Below are 19,633 nucleotides of genomic sequence, written 5' to 3' on the forward strand. Positions count from 1 at the left end.
GTTAGTTTATATATAAACAGTTTATATATGAACTAACTGAATACACAGGACAGGACAGGACCAGAATGGAAAGTTTGGAAACAGACTGTACTCTGTGCTGTTTACATCAATCAATCAAACAACATGCCTGCAACTAGACTGCACGTGACGTCACCGACGCATCCTTATGCCGCTTCCTTTCAGACGAACGCGCAGAGAAAGGGGCGGGGCCTCTCGGCCCGCCAGCCAAACGGAGCGTCCGTTGCTCCCCGGCGCGGTCCAATGGGAAACTGTCTTAGAGTCACGGCCCCGCCCCTTCCCTCCCTGCTGCTAAAAAAAACAAAAAAATAAAAGAAATCTGTTGTTTGTGTTGAGCTGCAGCCTGCAGAGGTTAGCTTAGCTGTTAGCCTTTAGCACGCGCGCACACGCGCACTCACGCACGCACTCACGCACACACACACACACACACTCTCTCACACACACACACACACACACACACACACACACACAGAGAGAGAGAGAGGTTAGCTAGCAGATACTCTCAGACTCCATTTTGGGAACAAACGGTGAGTCAACTATTTTATTTCTCCCGTAAAAAACTTTAACGTTGTGTTTCTGTCTGTGCGTGTGCGCGCGAGCAGCCGTGACGCGTGTCCTCGCGCGCGTGCGTGTGCGCGCTCGTGCACTACAGCTCTATCGCATCCATTCCATCCACTGTAAGTTCACACACACACACACACACACACACACACACACACACACACACACACACACACACACACACTGTCCTGTACTGTAGGCCTACTGTACTTTACTGTACTGTACATACTGACTGACTGAATGGAAACTCCGGACTGAAGCTTTGTGTGTAAAGACCTCTCTATTCTATTCTATTCTCCTCTCCTCTCCTCTCCTCTCCTCCTTCCTGCCTCCTTTCTCCTTTCCTCTGTTCTAGCCCCCCGCCCCCCCCACTGGCCCCAGTATCTTATTTTTCTCCCTTTCTTCTAAACTGTCATGGCGTTGTGTGTGTGTGTGTGTGTGTGTGTCCTTGGAAATAAAAAACGCAGCGCATGAGAAAGCTTCTTGATGATGATGATGCCGGGTGAGGCTGTCTGTCTGTCTCTGCCTGTCTGTCTGACTGTAGATCTACAAGCATCACTACACAGCTGCTAGCTTAAAACCAGGCAGGGCTGTATGTATGTATGTATGTATGTATGTGTGTATGTGTGTATGTGTTATCTTATATCATTGTATGTATGCATGCAGCAGAGTGTGTTCTTATGTTTATGCGAACTACATTTATTTTTGGGGCAACTTGTGGTAGTCAGGTGTGCGTGTGTGTGTGTGTGTGTGTGTGTGTGTAACATCTGTCAGTTAGGGGAGTCCCCCAGGGTTGTACTTCACTCTGCTGTCTGACATTAGGGGTGTGTGTGTGTGTGTGTGTGTGTGTGTGTGTGTGTGTGTGTGTGTGTGTGTGTGTGTGTGTGTGTGTGTGTGTGTGTGTGTGTGTGTGTGTGTGTGTGTGTGTGTGTGTGTGTGTGTGTGTGTGTGTGTGTGTGTGTGTGTGTGTAACATCTGTCAGTAAGGGGAGTCCCCCAGGGTTGTGTACTTCACTCTGCTGTCTGACATTAGGTGTGTGTGTGTGTGTGTGTGTGTGTGTGTGTGTGTGTGTGTGTGTGTGTGTGTGTGTGTGTGTGTGTGGTTGACACTAAAAGTTGCCTGCAAAAACAATCATCTTTGGGGCAGGTGGAGTTTGCTTTCAGGTATTCCTTTGAGACGACTTCATGGAGCGGTGCACTGTAGGCCAGGTGTAGGCAATCAAGGGGTAGACACAAAGGTCTCAGAGGCTGATGTTCTATACTTGCCCAAAGGTCATTTCCACCTGAAAAGTAAATTGTCCATTATAAAATGATAGGTAAAATTTGATTTACCGTTCAATTTTAAAGGACCACTTCATAATAGGTCCTCACTAATAATTATGAATGGCACCGTTTTTTTGAGTGGTACAACCACTCCTATAGGGACACACAGGGACTACAAATTTCACGCAAATGAGACAGCGGCCCCACTTCTGGTCCGTTAGAACGGTGTACTGCAGGCCAGCCCATAGAAGTCCATTGAAATTCAACTGTAGTTAGCCTACTTTTAAAATAATATGAAATTAACTGAAGACTATTGATTTGAATAAAAATATGTTTCCAAATGTATGAAGTGTCTTTGTCAACATATTGTTATTTTCTCAATAGAGGATGTATTTCACATTTAATTTACCACTTGAATGAGTTACCCATAATGTTAACAGAGCAGAGGGGAGACAGCAGACAGAGAACCTGTCGCTTTTAAGGACGTCACTGGCACTGCCTTTATGAGGCTATGAGTGCCGACTTTGAAGAATTCTCAATAATACATCCCGGCTGACTTTGTTATTCATGTCTATATTTTGAACATGTCACGGGCTTACCGGTACTTATATGTTCTACCTACCGCGGAGCTCCGACGGTGTGTTTTACCGTTGTCAACTTGTTGTATAATTAACGTGGCTGAATAGTTGCATGGGAAAATAACCCAGCTAAATGGAGGAGTGACATATCCTGACATTTTCAACTACCTAGTGAATTCTCCAGATGAGTATTAATAATTAGTCTTGCAAGATGCTGTTTAGATCATTTTCAACAAATACATAGCATATAAAACGAAATACAACAAATATATGGGTATTGAAAACCTCAAGGGATGCAACCGTGACGTATATACCGTGCGACCACTTTGACTTGAGATTTACAATGCTAGCACTTTTCACAAACTGATGGAGTATATTATAGTACATTGTGGGATGTATATTGAGATGGCAGGTATGTGACATTGAAAAGGACAAATCAAACATATGGGACACTTTATTGGAACACAAAAGAAATCGCTACAGCCTGAGCCTCAGTAATGAACCAGTGAAATTAGGGTATTTTATGATACCTCTCATAGGGATTGCATTGTCAGCTGCAGTACACCGTTGAAACGGACCAGAAGTGGGGCCGCTGTCTCATTTGGGGGCGTGAATTGTGTAGTCCTTGTGTGTCTCTATAGACAGCTGTGTGTGTCCCTTGGTCTGTCCCTGGGTCTGTCCCTGGGTCTGTCTGTCTAAGCACGAAAATAGCGTTATAGCGTTTGTTCACCACCAAGTGTCACTGTTGCACAGCCTAACACACAGACACACACAGGAAAAGATTGTGTCATTTTATCATGATTATTAGTGAGTGGTGAAGTGGTCCTTTAACCCATTTTTTGAGGCGCGCTTGCTCCTCCTATAGAGTGTATGCGCGTGACATCATCATCAAACCCGGAAGTTATGCAGGAATGCCTACTGAGTGGCAAAAAACGACTTTATTTTCTGAAATCCAAACAGAAAAGTCCTATCTGATTGCATTAAACAATGTTAAACTCACTTTGCATGTTCCTTTGCCACTCGATGTGCCATTCACTTTAAGCATGCGCATACCCTCTATAGCCAGCTTGCTGTGTCTGTGTGTACCACGGATTTGAGGATAAAAATCACACCAGTGTGAAGTGAGGGGCGCTCTCATCATCGTACATCATCATGCATCATCTCATTCCGGCCAATCACAAACACTCAGAATTCTCCATTCATTGTCAATGGCATTTAATGTTTGTTAGGACAAAATGTGGGTAACACACACCAAAAGCTGGACATGGGAAAGGCTATCACCCCTCAAAAAGCCAATTGTGATTGGCCGGAATGTGATGATGTATGATGTTAAGAGAGCCTCTCACTTCACACAAGTGTGATCTTTATTTTCCTTTGGGGGCTGTGCGATAACAAATGTCATACGTAACTTTTTATGACACATACCTACATAGTATGAATATGACTATGAGTTCACACTTGTTATTTTTAACACTTAGACCACGAGTGGTATTTAGCTTTCACGGACCGGAATTGGGGAGATTACTACTCAAGTACTTCCATGTTTCCCGCTCGCAGACCTCCATTGTAAGAAACGGCTCATGTTAGCATTAGCTCACGCTAGCTATCTTTCGACCAGAAACCTTCACATTTCAATCGCAATGCGATTGAAATCCGAGGTTCGGAAATCAGATCCGAACCTCGGGTGTCTCATCACAACGGACAGCGACGTAGTTTGAGAAAAGAGCCAGAGAAGATCCTAATTATAACAGTAGTATGTCTGCTATTTTTTGATTGGCCAACGTATAAAATACGTATGTATGCCAAGAATGTGGGATTCCGTTTTATTCTCCATCCCCGCCTGTGCCAGGATGTAAAAAACGTCTTTCTTTTTTGTCATTTAATCGAGTAAATAAAAATATTTTATTATTTTTTGCTTTTACTCACATGCCTACACACAGATCCGACGTGCACGTGCGTGCTTATTAGTCCTTTTTCTGCTCAAATTGAGCCAAAATCCAGTGTTTGAAAAGTTATGCGCTGTTCTTACATCACGCGGACGAAAACAACTATCACGGATCCAACGCTGCCTGCAGTGAAGCCACACACAGTGGGCTGGGGTTGTGCACTTCCTGGTTGCCTACAAGGACAGTCTAAGAAGGATGAGACGCGAAGACCGTACGGGCGACGCCATGTTGCTTTGGAAGGAAAGAAACATGCGCAGTTACGACCAAGGAAGCTGAACGCGGAAGTGTTGGCTGCATATAGCCCATTGCGCATGTTTCTTTCCTTCCAAAGCAACATGGCGTCGCCCGTACGGTCTTCGCGTCTCATCCTTCTTAGACTGTCCTTGGTTGCCTACAAGGAAGCCTTGAGAAGGAAAGGAAATGGTCACGTGACTGGGCTGCGCCATGACACTTTCATGGATGCTTTCATGGGAGCCAAACTACCCGGAAGTTCGGCAGAATGCATTGGAGTCGATGAGAGCTCAGTGACCAGCTCATGAACAAACATTATTTATGAATGACTGAGACCTTTTGTAAAGTAATCGCTTCTGGAAAATAACAGAAGACATGTAACACATTATTGTCTGCTGTCTGTGTTGCTTTTCGATGTGTACACTGTAATTTTATAGAGGTATGGTATCTAAAGAGCACAAAGCACCTTCCTGAACGTACCAAGTATTGCGAGACTTCCCACCGTTTCCTGTCTGTCAGTCAAATCTCGCAATACCGCGGAGCCAGAAACGATACCTGCTGCTGTTTAGATCCTCAAATAAAATGATATACTGTGCACTTTGTGCACATCGAAAAGCAAGTGATTAGAAAACAACCTGTGATATGTCTTTTATATTCCTGAACCGATTATATGACAAAGGTCTCAATTGTTTATGAATAATGTTAGTTATGAGCTGGTCCAGCCGGCTCCATTCACTGCCATGTATTCATTGAACTTCCGGTGTGAGTTTTGGCTCCCATGAAAGTGTCCATGAAAGTGGCATGGCGCAGCCCAGTCACGTGACCATTTCCTTTCCTTCTCAAAGCTTCCTTGGTTGCCTAGGATCTCTTCTTCTACTTTGGTATTTCGCCAGCATTTGACTGGCACTGGTGGACTCACGTTCCCGTCTAGTGTTTCAGATCCATATAAAGCAATATACAGTAAAACAAATGTACGTCAATCGCAGACAATAGATGCCATTTAGAGTGACTCATAGGAATAGACTATGTGACAACCAGGTATAGTCTGGTAACCACCGGAGAGATGGGTGACAGCCAGAATGTAGACGGCACCCCGGGAGCAGTATGGGTTGGTGCCCCAGCCTGCATCCTCCGTGAGGAGGAAGCCCAAAAACCTTCGATGAGGCCTTTGGAAGGGTCATTCGAGCCGCAAGCGGAGCCTGCAGTACCACCGTTGCCCAGGTGGAGCCTGCAGAACCATTGCGGCTCAAGAAACCACCACTCCTGAATGAAGTGTAGGTGGACCTGGTGAGACGTAGGAGGGGCCTGGACAGGAGTCAACCCACAGAGCCTAGTCCCTCCACATGCCAGAATTGTACCTCCCAGTCCCGGCAGAGTAGTTCCGGAGTGGATCCAACGGATTGTGTGGCCCTGGTCTTTCCCTAGTGGGTCTGATCGAGGGTAGCTACTGGGACGTAAGTCGGGACTTGATCACCCCGGCTGGGTCACCCGAGTGAGGGGTATGATGTTCGCGAGACCCGAAACACAGATGACCTTGGGATACATCACTGAGGATACGTCCCAGGTGCATCCAAGCGATGTATTTTCGTTCTGCCTATTCTAAAACGTATATATATATTCTAAAACGTGTATATATATATGTGTGTGTGTGTGTGTGTGTGTGTGTGTGTGTGTGTGTGTGTGTGTGTGTGTGTGTGTGTGTGTGTGTGTGTGTGTGTGTGTGTGTGTGTGTGTGTGTGTGTGTGTGTGTATATACTATATATATACATCAGCAGCAGACAATGTGTTAAGTGTAGCAACAGTGCAAACAGCCAATTATAGGTAAACACTGCTCTTATTTTACATTCCACAGACCAGAAGACAGTGACAGATATCTGGTGTTGTGTTTATAGGCGGTTGCATCCGCTCTCAAACGAGCACTTGCTCAGTTGGGCAACCTGAAAGCAAACTTCACCTGCCCAAATGTTTTATACAACACTAGATATCTGTCTAAACACCTCAGCTATGGCTGCACCCAGGGCATATGCATACAACACTAGATAATCTGTCTATACACCTCAGCTATGACTGCACCCAGGGCATATAACACCTCAGCTATGACTGCACCCAGGGCATATACATAAAACATTAGATATCTGTCTAAACACCTCAGCTATGACTGCACCCAGGGCATATACATAAAACACTAGATATCTGTCTAAACACCTCAGCTATGACTGCACCCAGGGCATATACATAAAACACTAGATATCTGTCTAAACACCTCAGCTATGGCTGCACCCAGGGCATATACATAAAACACTAGATATCTGTCTAAACACCTCAGCTATGGCTGCACCCAGGGCATATACATACAACACTAGATATCTGTCTATACACCTCAGCTATGACTGCACCCAGGGCATATACATACAACACTAGATATCTGTCTATACACCTCAGCTATGACTGCACCCAGGGCATATACATACAACACTAGATATCTGTCTAAACACCTCAGCTTTGACTGCACCCAGGGCATATACATAAAACACTAGATATCTGTTTAAACACCTCAGCTATGACTGCACCCAGGGCATATACATAAAACACTAGATATCTGTCTAAACACCTCAGCTATGACTGCACCCAGGGCATATACATAAAACACTAGATATCTGTCTAAACACCTCAGCTATGACTGCACCCAGGGCATATACATAAAACACTAGATATCTGTCTAAACACCTCATCTATGACTGCACCCAGGGCACATACACACAACACTAGATATCTGTCTAAACACCTCAGCTATGACTGCACCAAGGGCATATACATACAACACTAGATATCTGTCTAAACACCTCAGCTATGACTGCACCCAGGGCATATACATAAAACACTAGATTTCTGTCTAAACACCTCAGCTATGGCTGCACCCAGGGCATATACATAAAACACTAGATTTCTGTCTAAACACCTCAGCTATGACTGCACCCAGGGCATATACATACAACACTAGATATCTGTCTAAACACCTCAGCTATGACTGCACCCAGGGCATATACATACAACACTAGATATCTGTCTATACACCTCAGCTATGACTGCACCCAGGGCATATACATACAACACTAGATATCTGTCTAAACACCTCAGCTATGACTGCACCCAGGGCATATACATAAAACACTAGATATCTGTCTAAACACCTCAGCTATGACTGCACCCAGGGCATATACATAAAACACTAGATATCTGTCTAAACACCTCAGCTATGACTGCACCCAGGGCATATACATAAAACACTAGATATCTGTCTAAACACCTCATCTATGACTGCACCCAGGGCATATACACACAACACTAGATATCTGTCTAAACACCTCAGCTATGACTGCACCAAGGGCATATACACACAACACTAGATATCTGTCTAAACACCTCAGCTATGACTGCACCCAGGGCATATACATAAAACACTAGATTTCTGTCTAAACACCTCAGCTATGGCTCCACCCAGGGCATATACATAAAACACTAGATTTCTGTCTAAACACCTCAGCTATGACTGCACCCAGGGCATATACATACAACACTAGATATCTGTCTATACACCTCAGCTATGACTGCACCCAGGGCATATACATACAACACTAGATATCTGTCTAAACACCTCAGCTATGACTGCACCCAGGGCATATACATAAAACACTAGATATCTGTCTAAACACCTCAGATATGACTGCACCCAGGGCATATACATAAAACACTAGATATCTGTCTAAACACCTCATCTATGACTGCACCCAGGGCACATACACACAACACTAGATATCTGTCTAAACACCTCAGCTATGACTGCACCAAGGGCATATACATACAACACTAGATATCTGTCTAAACACCTCAGCTATGACTGCACCCAGGGCATATACATAAAACACTAGATTTCTGTCTAAACACCTCAGCTATGGCTGCACCCAGGGCATATACATAAAACACTAGATTTCTGTCTAAACACCTCAGCTATGACTGCACCCAGGGCATATACATACAACACTAGATATCTGTCTAAACACCTCAGCTATGACTGCACCCAGGGCATATACATACAACACTAGATATCTGTCTATACACCTCAGCTATGACTGCACCCAGGGCATATACATACAACACTAGATATCTGTCTAAACACCTCAGCTATGACTGCACCCAGGGCATATACATAAAACACTAGATATCTGTCTAAACACCTCAGCTATGACTGCACCCAGGGCATATACATAAAACACTAGATATCTGTCTAAACACCTCAGCTATGACTGCACCCAGGGCATATACATAAAACACTAGATATCTGTCTAAACACCTCATCTATGTCTGCACCCAGGGCATATACACACAACACTAGATATCTGTCTAAACACCTCAGCTATGACTGCACCAAGGGCATATACACACAACACTAGATATCTGTCTAAACACCTCAGCTATGACTGCACCCAGGGCATATACATAAAACACTAGATTTCTGTCTAAACACCTCAGCTATGGCTGCACCCAGGGCATATACATAAAACACTAGATTTCTGTCTAAACACCTCAGCTATGACTGCACCCAGGGCATATACATACAACACTAGATATCTGTCTATACACCTCAGCTATGACTGCACCCAGGGCATATACATACAACACTAGATATCTGTCTAAACACCTCAGCTATGACTGCACCCAGGGCATATACATAAAACACTAGATATCTGTCTAAACACCTCAGCTATGACTGCACCCAGGGCATATACATACAACACTAGATTTCTGTCTAAACACCTCAGCTATGACTGCACCCAGGGCATATACATACAACACTAGATATCTGTCTAAACACCTCAGCTATGACTGCACCCAGGGCATATACATACAACACTAGATATCTGTCTATACACCTCAGCTATGACTGCACCCAGGGCATATACATACAACACTAGATATCTGTCTAAACACCTCAGCTATGACTGCACCCAGGGCATATACATAAAACACTAGATATCTGTCTAAACACCTCAGCTATGACTGCACCCAGGGCATATACATAAAACACTAGATATCTGTCTAAACACCTCAGCTATGACTGCACCCAGGGCATATACATAAAACACTAGATATCTGTCTAAACACCTCATCTATGACTGCACCCAGGGCATATACACACAACACTAGATATCTGTCTAAACACCTCAGCTATGACTGCACCAAGGGCATATACACACAACACTAGATATCTGTCTAAACACCTCAGCTATGACTGCACCCAGGGCATATACATAAAACACTAGATTTCTGTCTAAACACCTCAGCTATGGCTGCACCCAGGGCATATACATAAAACACTAGATTTCTGTCTAAACACCTCAGCTATGACTGCACCCAGGGCATATACATACAACACTAGATATCTGTCTATACACCTCAGCTATGACTGCACCCAGGGCATATACATACAACACTAGATATCTGTCTAAACACCTCAGCTATGACTGCACCCAGGGCATATACATAAAACACTAGATATCTGTCTAAACACCTCAGCTATGACTGCACCCAGGGCATATACATACAACACTAGATATCTGTCTAAACACCTCAGCTATGACTGCACCCAGGGCATATACATAAAACACTAGATATCTGTCTAAACACCTCAGCTATGACTGCACCCAGGGCATATACATACAACCATAGATATATATAAACTCTAGATAGCTCACCCGCGCTGTTGGCCAATGGAGAGCGACGTCGTTACGTGGCGGCCATCTTACCTCGGGACACATAACATTGTGTCTATGGGGCATGTACTCTTAAATGACCATAACTTGCTCAATTTTCAACCGATTTTCAAACGGTTTGGTTTGTTATAAACGTCAGAGACGTGCGCATACGTATATGATTTTATACGACGTTCATATAAAAAACATAAATTAAGCAGATAAGCGTCCTGAATCATAGCCACGTTGACAACGTTTGTAATAAACCAACCCGTTTGTAAATCCGTCAAGATTTGAGCGAGTTATGACTGTTTCTGTTTGAGCTGCCATTGAACATACTGTACTGTAGCCCCGAAGTAAGATGGCTGCCGGGTGAACGACGTCAGAAACTCCGCCTTGAGCCATCTAGTGTTTATATATATCTATGCATACAACACTAGATATCTGTCTAAACACCTTAGCTATGACTGCACCCAGGGCATATACATACAACACTAGATATCTGTCTAAACACCTCAGCTATGACTACACCCAGGGCATATACATAAAACACTAGATTTCTGTCTAAACACCTCAGCTATGGCTGCACCCAGGGCATATACATACAACACTAGATATCTGTCTAAACACCTCAGCTATGACTGCACCCAGGGCATATACATAAAACACTAGATATCTGTCTACACACCTCAGCTATGGCTGCACCCAGGGCATATACATACAACACTAGATATCTGTTTAAACACCTCAGCTATGGCTGCACCCAGGGCATATACATAAAACACTAGATATCTGTCTACACACCTCAGCTATGGCTGCACCCAGGGCATATACATACAACACTAGATATCTGTCTACACACCTGAACGTGGCCAGAGCGCTCTGTCTTCTGGTCTGTGGAATGTGAAATAAGAGCACTGTTTACCTATAAGGTGTTGTTTTCACTGTTGCTACAACACTTATATAAAGTCACATGTGTGAACCCATATTCATATTCATAGCTATCTGTATACTGTATAGGTCAGGGTTCCCCAATTAATTTTCCTCAAGGGCCATATTTTGACTAGGGTACCAGGCTGGGGGCCGAGTCTGCACGCGCGAGGTCGAGGTCTTGCCCTGACCCCTCCCCCCCCCCCCCCCCCGCCTATTGGGGAACCCTGATGTAGGTATTTAGCATAAAAGTTGAGGCATGACTTGTTTATGCACATGACAGACAGACAGACAGACAGACAGACAGACAGACAGACAGGGGCCCAGAGACAGGTAAATACGAGACCATTTGGTTCCATTTGTACACTCTCAAAGTTACAGACCTGTAAGGGTCCATTTGGTTCTATTTGTACACTCTCAAAGTTACAGACCTGTAAGGGTCCATTTGGTTCTATTTGTACACTCTCAAAGTTACAGACCTGTAATGTAATGGTCCATTTGGTTCCATTTGTACAATCTCAAAGCTACAGACCTGTAATGGTCCATTTGGTTCCATTTGTACACTCGTCTCTCAGTTACAGACCTGTAAGGGTCCATTTGGTTCTATTTGTACACTCTCAAAGTTACAGACCTGTAAGGGTCCATTTGGTTCCATTTGTACACTCGAATATACAGACCTGTCCATTTGGAACCTCCTCAAGGAACCCTGAGGGTCCCTGGACCTCACTTTGAGGTCCAGGGACCTCATATTTTATTTTCAACTAATTTAGTGACAGCCCTACCACCGGATTCAGCGGGGACTTTTATTTTGTCAACAAGAGCAGCTGCACGGAACACGCTGCTTAAAAGTGAAACTGACCGGGTTAGCAGGTTAGCGCTTTCAAAGCAACTGCGTATATGAAAACATGGTATGGCCGCTGGCTGTCCTTCCTTCCATTAAGTTTACCAATTGTGTGTGTGTGTGTGTGTGTGTGTGTGTGTGTGTGTGTGTGTGTGTGTGTGTGTGTGTGTGTGTGTGTTCATATTATTGGACATCATGTTGACATCATCAGATCAGATGTCATCATTGTGATGAGATCACAGTTCACACATCACGAGTGTGATTTCTCTTTTACTCTAGTTGTATTTCTGTTTGGTTACTGTAGTAGCATTCGATTCCACCCTCTCTTCATCCAACAACACTGTTTAGTTACTGTAGTAGCATTCGATTCCACCCTCTCTTCATCCAACAACACTGTTTAGTTACTGTAGTAGCATCGATTCCACCCTCTCTTCATCCAACAACACTGTTTAGTTACTGTAGTAGCATTCGATTCCACCCTCTCTTCATCCAACAACACTTCTGATATTGAAGCTGTTGAATAATATTTGGAGTTTCCTCCTGTTCAAGAGGTGAGGTTAATGAGGTTAATTGTTTAATAAAGGGCAAAGTAAGCTACAAATCAGTGTCATCAATATGGTATGGGTAAGACCATTCAAACAAGACAGATACTTTAGTAGCACTAGCAAGGGAAAGTTTCCTTTCAAAATAAATCGGTAACGGCCGAACGGAGCACCCCTAGTTTCTAAAGTGCAACTTTGTTTATTCGGGCTTGTTTCTGAAGTGTAGTTGCTTATTTGGGCTCGTTTCTAAAGTGTAGTTGATTATTTGGGCTTGTTTCTAAAGTGTAGTTGATTATTTGGGCTTGTTTCTAAAGTGTAGTTGATTATTTGGGCTTGTTTCTGAAGTGTAGTTGATAATTTGGGCTTGTTTCTACAGTTTTTGATGGCTTTTACACTGTTTTACTTTATTTATTTTACTGTTCAACAGCGTTTTTTCCATAGCCACACTCTTAACTGTTTAGACTGCTGGTAGTAACTGGTTATTACATGCAACATGGCCTCTTGTCATTGGCTCATTGATAGCCCAGCCTGTATATAAAGACATGCCCAAATGCTGCCACTCTATGACTCTGATGAAGACCGCAAGGTCGAAACGTTAGTCGTTCTGTATACTTAGCACCTAATAAAAGGCTCTAAATGTCCGTGCTGCTCCGGTATAAATACTTAATTTTCTTATTGTACTGGTTAAAAACATTTTATTAAGACATGACCGTAATATGCCTGAAAAATGTGTAATACAAATATTCTCAATTAAAAATATATTAAATGGAATAAATACATGTTATTTACAAAACGGTTAGGAGGGGCAGCCCCGTTTAACCACGAAACCATGAATATCCGCACACACCCCCATTTCACGCATGACATAGGTATCTTACATCAGTTACATGGTGTCAGAAACGAGTCAAGAACATACCTAAAATGAACGGATGCTTAAACAATGAATAACTTTATTGACTGGGAGAAAAGAGCATGGCGGCAGAAAGACTTGTGTCATCTCGTCTGTTCATTTTATGACTAGCCTCGGGACAGTCACAAAGTCAACCTCGCACTACACGTGTGTTACAGGCGAATGTATACGTCGTAGGATGGGGCCGTGCGCCGAAAATAGCAGATCTACAAGCTTACAGCGCGTCAGGGGTGTGATGAGTTTTTCACTTCTGTTATTATGACTGTTCTTCAGTACTGTAGTACCACCTGGTATGGATGTTTGTCTGCAGCCCTAAAGTCACAAATGCTGCAACAACTGAACATTTGTTCAAAGATTGTTGGACAACAACTTCAGAAACTTTATACATCCACGTATGATAACAGCATCCTAAGGTTAGCAAGGAATATCACCTCTAATACTAAGCATGTGTTGTATGGAGAATATAGGTTGCTACCTTCAGGAAGGAGATATGGTGTACCAGCATACAATAAGGTCAGAATAAAGAGGTCCTTTGTCCACCAGTCGACCTTGAGGCTTAATCATGAGTCGTAGTAGCCACAGGATAATCTAAGCGGTGGATATTGCTCTTGTCTTCATATCTTTATGTATGTAAATTGTCTTGTTCTTTGTCTTATGTCAAATGTGTGTACGTATATGTGTTCTGCATACTTGGCTACTGTGTCGCAAGACACATTTCAGTGTGAACTGACAATAAAGTACTATATCATATCATATATGAGTGGTAAAGCTTGTAGATCAGCTATTTTTTGCGCACAGACCGTTGTACGGCTAGGTATAACTCCAGCTTGGGAACAGAGCTGGAGCTAATTTTTCATTTTCTAGTGCGATCGCCGATTCGTTTGCGTCTGACAGTGGCTGTCTGGTGAATATTTTGGCATATCACCCAACCTTTAGTAGAAACCCAATTACCCAAAGTCTTCCCATTGTGGGGGTGTCACATTACTTAGTTTTAGACTCAGTCTCCAGCTGTTATTTGACGCTGCCATTCTCTCTACTGTTTCCGTAAACAATAATCATGGGCACCCAATGTAGCGTGTCATGTGACGCGGTTTGGCCGACGAGCCAAGATTTCATAAAACTATTAACCCGTAAAACCACACAACCCTAATACAGTGCAACAGAAATATGAACATTGGTTTAAGCATTTACAGTTAAATAAATCCTTGAATCCATGAACTGCCGTGCATATGAAACTTGATGGCTGACATCAAGTAGACAGACAGAGTAGATGGAACCAAGACGAGAGTAATGTATATCTTTGACAACACAAATGTGTGTCGTTTATTATTATTTGCACACAAAAGGAGAGCTTTCGTTTGCCGGTTGTACAATTTCTATAAGACAGATGTAATGTTTTCTGTAAACGCAACATCATGGAGGTACTAGTACAGACAGCCTCTCAGTGCTCAACTGCTTCAATCCTTCTGCTACTCAGGTGGAAGAGCGCATCACCGCATGCCTGGCTGACATCTCACAGTGGATGTCTTCTCACCACCTCAAGCTGAACCCAGACAAGACTGAGCTTCTCTTCTTCCCAGCTAAGTCCTGCCCCACGCAGGATCTACAAAGCGACCAAAGGTATGGCTGCCCCATATCTCCAACCCTGTTAATGTTGTTGACTAAAGCCCTAACCACACCAAAGAGTCACCATGCAACTCCTTGGGTAGTTTAACGTTAAAACCGTCTCGACCCTTTGGTGTGGTTTGGGCCATTGAATTCCATGCGTTGAATCACTAGCGACGTGGGTCAACGTGCAACAAGACATATCACACCGCAGGGACAACGCTAAAACCGTCTTGACCCTTTGGTGCGGTTAGGGCTTAAGACTAAGACTAAAAGACTAAGGTTTTTGATATTTATACTAAACAATTTCAGAAGACTAAATAGGACTAAGACTAAATGGTGTTTTATTCAAAAGACTAAGACTAAATCAAAATCTGCTGAACACTGCTTGCAGGGGCACGCAAAGGTTGAAATGAAGAAAATGCCAGCACTCATTACATGTCCTTTTTTCATGATTTTATTTACCTCCGACGAGAGTGAACAACGTACGCGTTTCGGCCTGGTTGGCCTTCCTCAGCGTTGTGATTTTTTTCTAACCTGGAGTCAGTCATTTTTTTTCTCAGTATGCAAAGGTTAAAATGTAATTTAGATAGTATGTTATGTAGACAGATGTCATTATTGACCAGACATCCTATAGTAGTTTATAGTTTCAGTTTACATATTATTGGTTTACCTCTCCTCTCCTCTCCTCTCCTCTCCTCTCCTCTCCTCTCCTCTCCTCTCGTTGTATTAAACACTATGTATCCTCTCCTCTCCTCTCCTCTCCTCTCCTCTCCTCTCCTCTCCTCTCCTCTCCTCTCCTCTCCTCTCCTCTCCTCTCCTCTCCTCTCTCCTCTCCTCTCCTCTCCTCTCCCCTAGTTGTATTAAACACTATGTATCCTCTCCTCTCCTCTCCTCTCCTCTCCCTAGTTGTATTAAACACTATGTAACCTCTCCTCTAACAGATGCAGTGACAGATAGAAGATGAAAATTCACAAGAAGGACAAGCAGCAGGTTTGTACAGTCTGCACACACACACACACACACACACACGCACGCACACACACACACGCGCGCACGCACGCACGCGCGCGCGCGCACACACACACACACACACACACACACACACAATGGCGCTACATTGTCTGAAGAAGCCAAAGGTTATAGTTCATGAGACTGCATGGTGGCCAAGGTTAGAGTTCAAGACTCACGGTCAAGCGTAACATGATGTTTTATTAAATCATTGTAGTGTATTTTTGCATTAGCGGATTCCCTGACATGCCTTTATCTCGGCTCCTGTATCTTTCCATCATGGTATTTTCAACAGACTATAACAAGTAGGGGTGTGACGATACATTTTAACAGCGATACGATACGTCTCAGAATTGATTGATTGAATACTTTATTGGCAGAACCCGTGTGAAGTAAGTGGTGCAACTCCGTGTGGGGGTCTCCGGGGGGTCCCTGGAACTTCCAGACCCGCAGGAACGCGCCCAGGGTGCCGGCCCGCTTCCGGCGAGCCGCCCTGTGTCCGAAACAGTCGAGAAATGACAGAGTTACCGTGTGGGGGTCCCCGGGGGTCCCTCTACTGTACTGTACTGTACTGTACTGTACTGTACTGTACTGTACTGTACTGTACTGTACTGTACTGTACTGATACACCTGAAATCATCATGTATACAGTTAATATGTATGTGTGTTAGGCTGCACAACAGTTACACTTGGTTTTGAAAACCAACCAAATGCTATTTCCGTGCTCGGACACAGACAGCCAGGCAGCCAGAGACACACAAAGCTCCTTAATGAAGTAGTTGCACCACTTCTGTGCCGCCTTGTTGTGCCGCTATTGGTGAAGGGCTGCTGCCTATTCACATGGCATAGCCGACAACACATCACTGGCAACACAAGTGATATAACGTTCCATCAACATAGCTGTTACCTTTCTTATATAGTCTAGTAGCCAGAATGTGAACCCGGACATGTTGAGTACACCAACGCTTTATGTTAGAAATGTTGAGTATGGGTCCCCAGCATGTAGAAACTGCCGGATTCTAACTTGCATATGTTGAGCAATTTTCACAATTGGCATAATATCTGACCATACCATTAACAACCTATAAGGGGGAAAAAAAATCTAAATTTCATCATGCTTTATGTAGCATGTGACATGTCAAACTAGGGGGTTTTCATGATTCCATGATTCCAAGCATTAGTTTTGCACAAAAAACACTCCTTAGGCTAAAACGGCCATAGCCGTAATCACAAATGTGATGTCAGCACATTTGGGTAGCTATGGCCGTTTATAGCCCAAGGAGTGTTTTTTTTTTCAAAACTAATGCTTGGAATCATGGAACCATGAAAACCCCCTAGTTTGACATGTCACATGCTACATAAACCAAATAACCAACTTGGTTGGTTGGTTGATTGATTGATTGATTAAATTTGTATTAATGGTTAGTAATAAAAAGCACAACTCAATACAAAGACTGTTACTGTGGACGACACACTGATAAAGCATTACATGTGTTTACAACAACATGGTTCCACCATTTTCAATTCATCAGAACATTTAGAGACGAACAAATATACACTTCTATATAAAAAAAGGGAAATCATGTAAGGAGGTAAAAAAAAAAGGGAAAAGAAACATATACAGTAAGGGGGAACGGGGGTGGGGGGTGATTGTGCTGTGTAAAGCAATATGTGACATATTTCTTGCCCCCTGATGTGAGATGATCAAAACATTATAGCCTATACGAATAATGCTTGACTTGTAGCCTACTAAAGGCTATATAATGCCAGTGCTAACACTATAAATCATGTAATTCATATACTGTACATAACCTTATCAAAGCACAGTAATTACTGTCATTGCAGAAGAGCTTGCTCTTGAGTTACTGTCCATGCATGGGTCCTAGTGCTACTTCTTTCGGACAAACAGCTAATATCCCCTGGTGATTCTTTAACCGTCAGCATTCGGCAATTTCATCATTTAAGACTTAAATAGGCAACCCTTGCCTTAGAAAACAATGAATAAAATATAGGCTATTAACACATCAATCATCATCAGACTCCGAGCCATGACTTATACAAATAACTACAAATAATAATGCAACGATACCGGCAGTCCATTAACATTAAGCAATGCAATGACAACAAAAAGACAGTGAGTAAACTAATCACATTCACATTTAAAGATTGACTTCGAAGTTGCATTGAACAGCCAACTGAACTGATTGTCTTGGACGTGTGGGTCACGTTTAAAAACACAACGATCATGACATGCCAGAGAATGACAAAAGAACAAGCTGACATTGTAAGAATCAAACTTTCTTTTTATTTCTTTATTTGTCTGTCTCTGTTGCTGCGGGAGGCGGGTGGCCCCCCTCGTTTTTCTCTAACCGGCTTCGTTGTGATTCGCTTTTGGCGAGGCTGCAGCTGTGCTATTGGTCCTCTCCGACAGGCATGTTTGTTGATTGGCTTTTGGGGATATAAAACGAGATCGCTTTTTTTTTTTTGAAGCCCATTTCGCGTTCTTCCTTGTTTACGGCCCGACAAAAAAACCCTATTTTCTCTGAATCTACGCTGCCACCGCGCAGATTGATCATAACGCAGATGTTCTGTTCTAATTTCGGACCTCATGCATCTCGGTTACAATATTAACGCTTCGAGTTTCACTTCGGTGCAGGCATTAAAGCATGCGCGGAGCCATAGTGTGCGTGTGTGCGCGTGTGCGTGTACCATTGTGTAAACATCAGCAGCAACAGCTCCTCAGTGTGACGGCTCACCCCCCACACAGACACACACACACACACACACACACACACACACACACACATTGATTGGTTGGCAGGGATTTATCAGGGCCGTTGCCATAGAAACAGGCTCTCTGTAGCTAAACTGCAGAGAGGACGACGTAAACACAACATCTCCATGGTAACCCTTAGTTACCACGTCTGTCTGTCTGTCTGTCTGTCTGTAACAGACAAATAAATATAGATTAGTATTTATAGGAGGCTTTATTCCAGACTGTGGATTCACATGTAAACTGCAGTATAACAGTAGTAGGCTTTATTCCAGACTGTGGATTCACATGTAAACTACAGTATAACAGTAGTAGGCTTTATTCCAGACTGTGGATTCACATGTAAACTACAGTATAACAGTAGTAGGCTTTATTCCAGACTGTGGATTCACATGTAAACTGCAGTATAACAGTAGTAGGCTTTATTCCAGACTGTGGATTCACATGTAAACTACAGTATAACAGTAGTAGGCTTTATTCCAGACTGTGGATTCACATGTAAACTACAGTATAACAGTAGTAGGCTTTATTCCAGACTGTGGATTCACATGTAAACTGCAGTATAACAGTAGTAGGCTTTATTCCAGACTGTGGATTCACATGTAAACTACAGTATAACAGTAGTAGGCTTAATTCCAGACTGTGGATTCACATGTAAACTACAGTATAACAGTA

At 43.2% G+C, this 19,633-nt stretch overlaps 1 protein-coding gene across 1 annotated transcript in view; it reads left to right on the forward strand.

Annotated features, from left to right (window-relative positions):
- Positions 1-344: 344 nt before the first annotated feature.
- Positions 345-19,633, forward strand: part of chd6 (chromodomain helicase DNA binding protein 6) — a 75,389-nt gene continuing 56,100 nt past the window's right edge. The window contains exons 1-3 of the mRNA XM_079510865.1: positions 345-545; positions 15,047-15,189; positions 16,119-16,167. Of these exons, the coding sequence (XP_079366991.1) occupies positions 16,138-16,167 (30 nt within the window). The 5' untranslated portion in view covers positions 345-545; positions 15,047-15,189; positions 16,119-16,137. The remainder of the gene's footprint in view (positions 546-15,046; positions 15,190-16,118; positions 16,168-19,633) is intronic.

Source organism: Electrona antarctica (assembly GCF_951216825.1).
Source record: "Electrona antarctica genome assembly, chromosome: 9".
Lineage (NCBI taxonomy): Eukaryota > Metazoa > Chordata > Actinopteri > Myctophiformes > Myctophidae > Electrona > Electrona antarctica.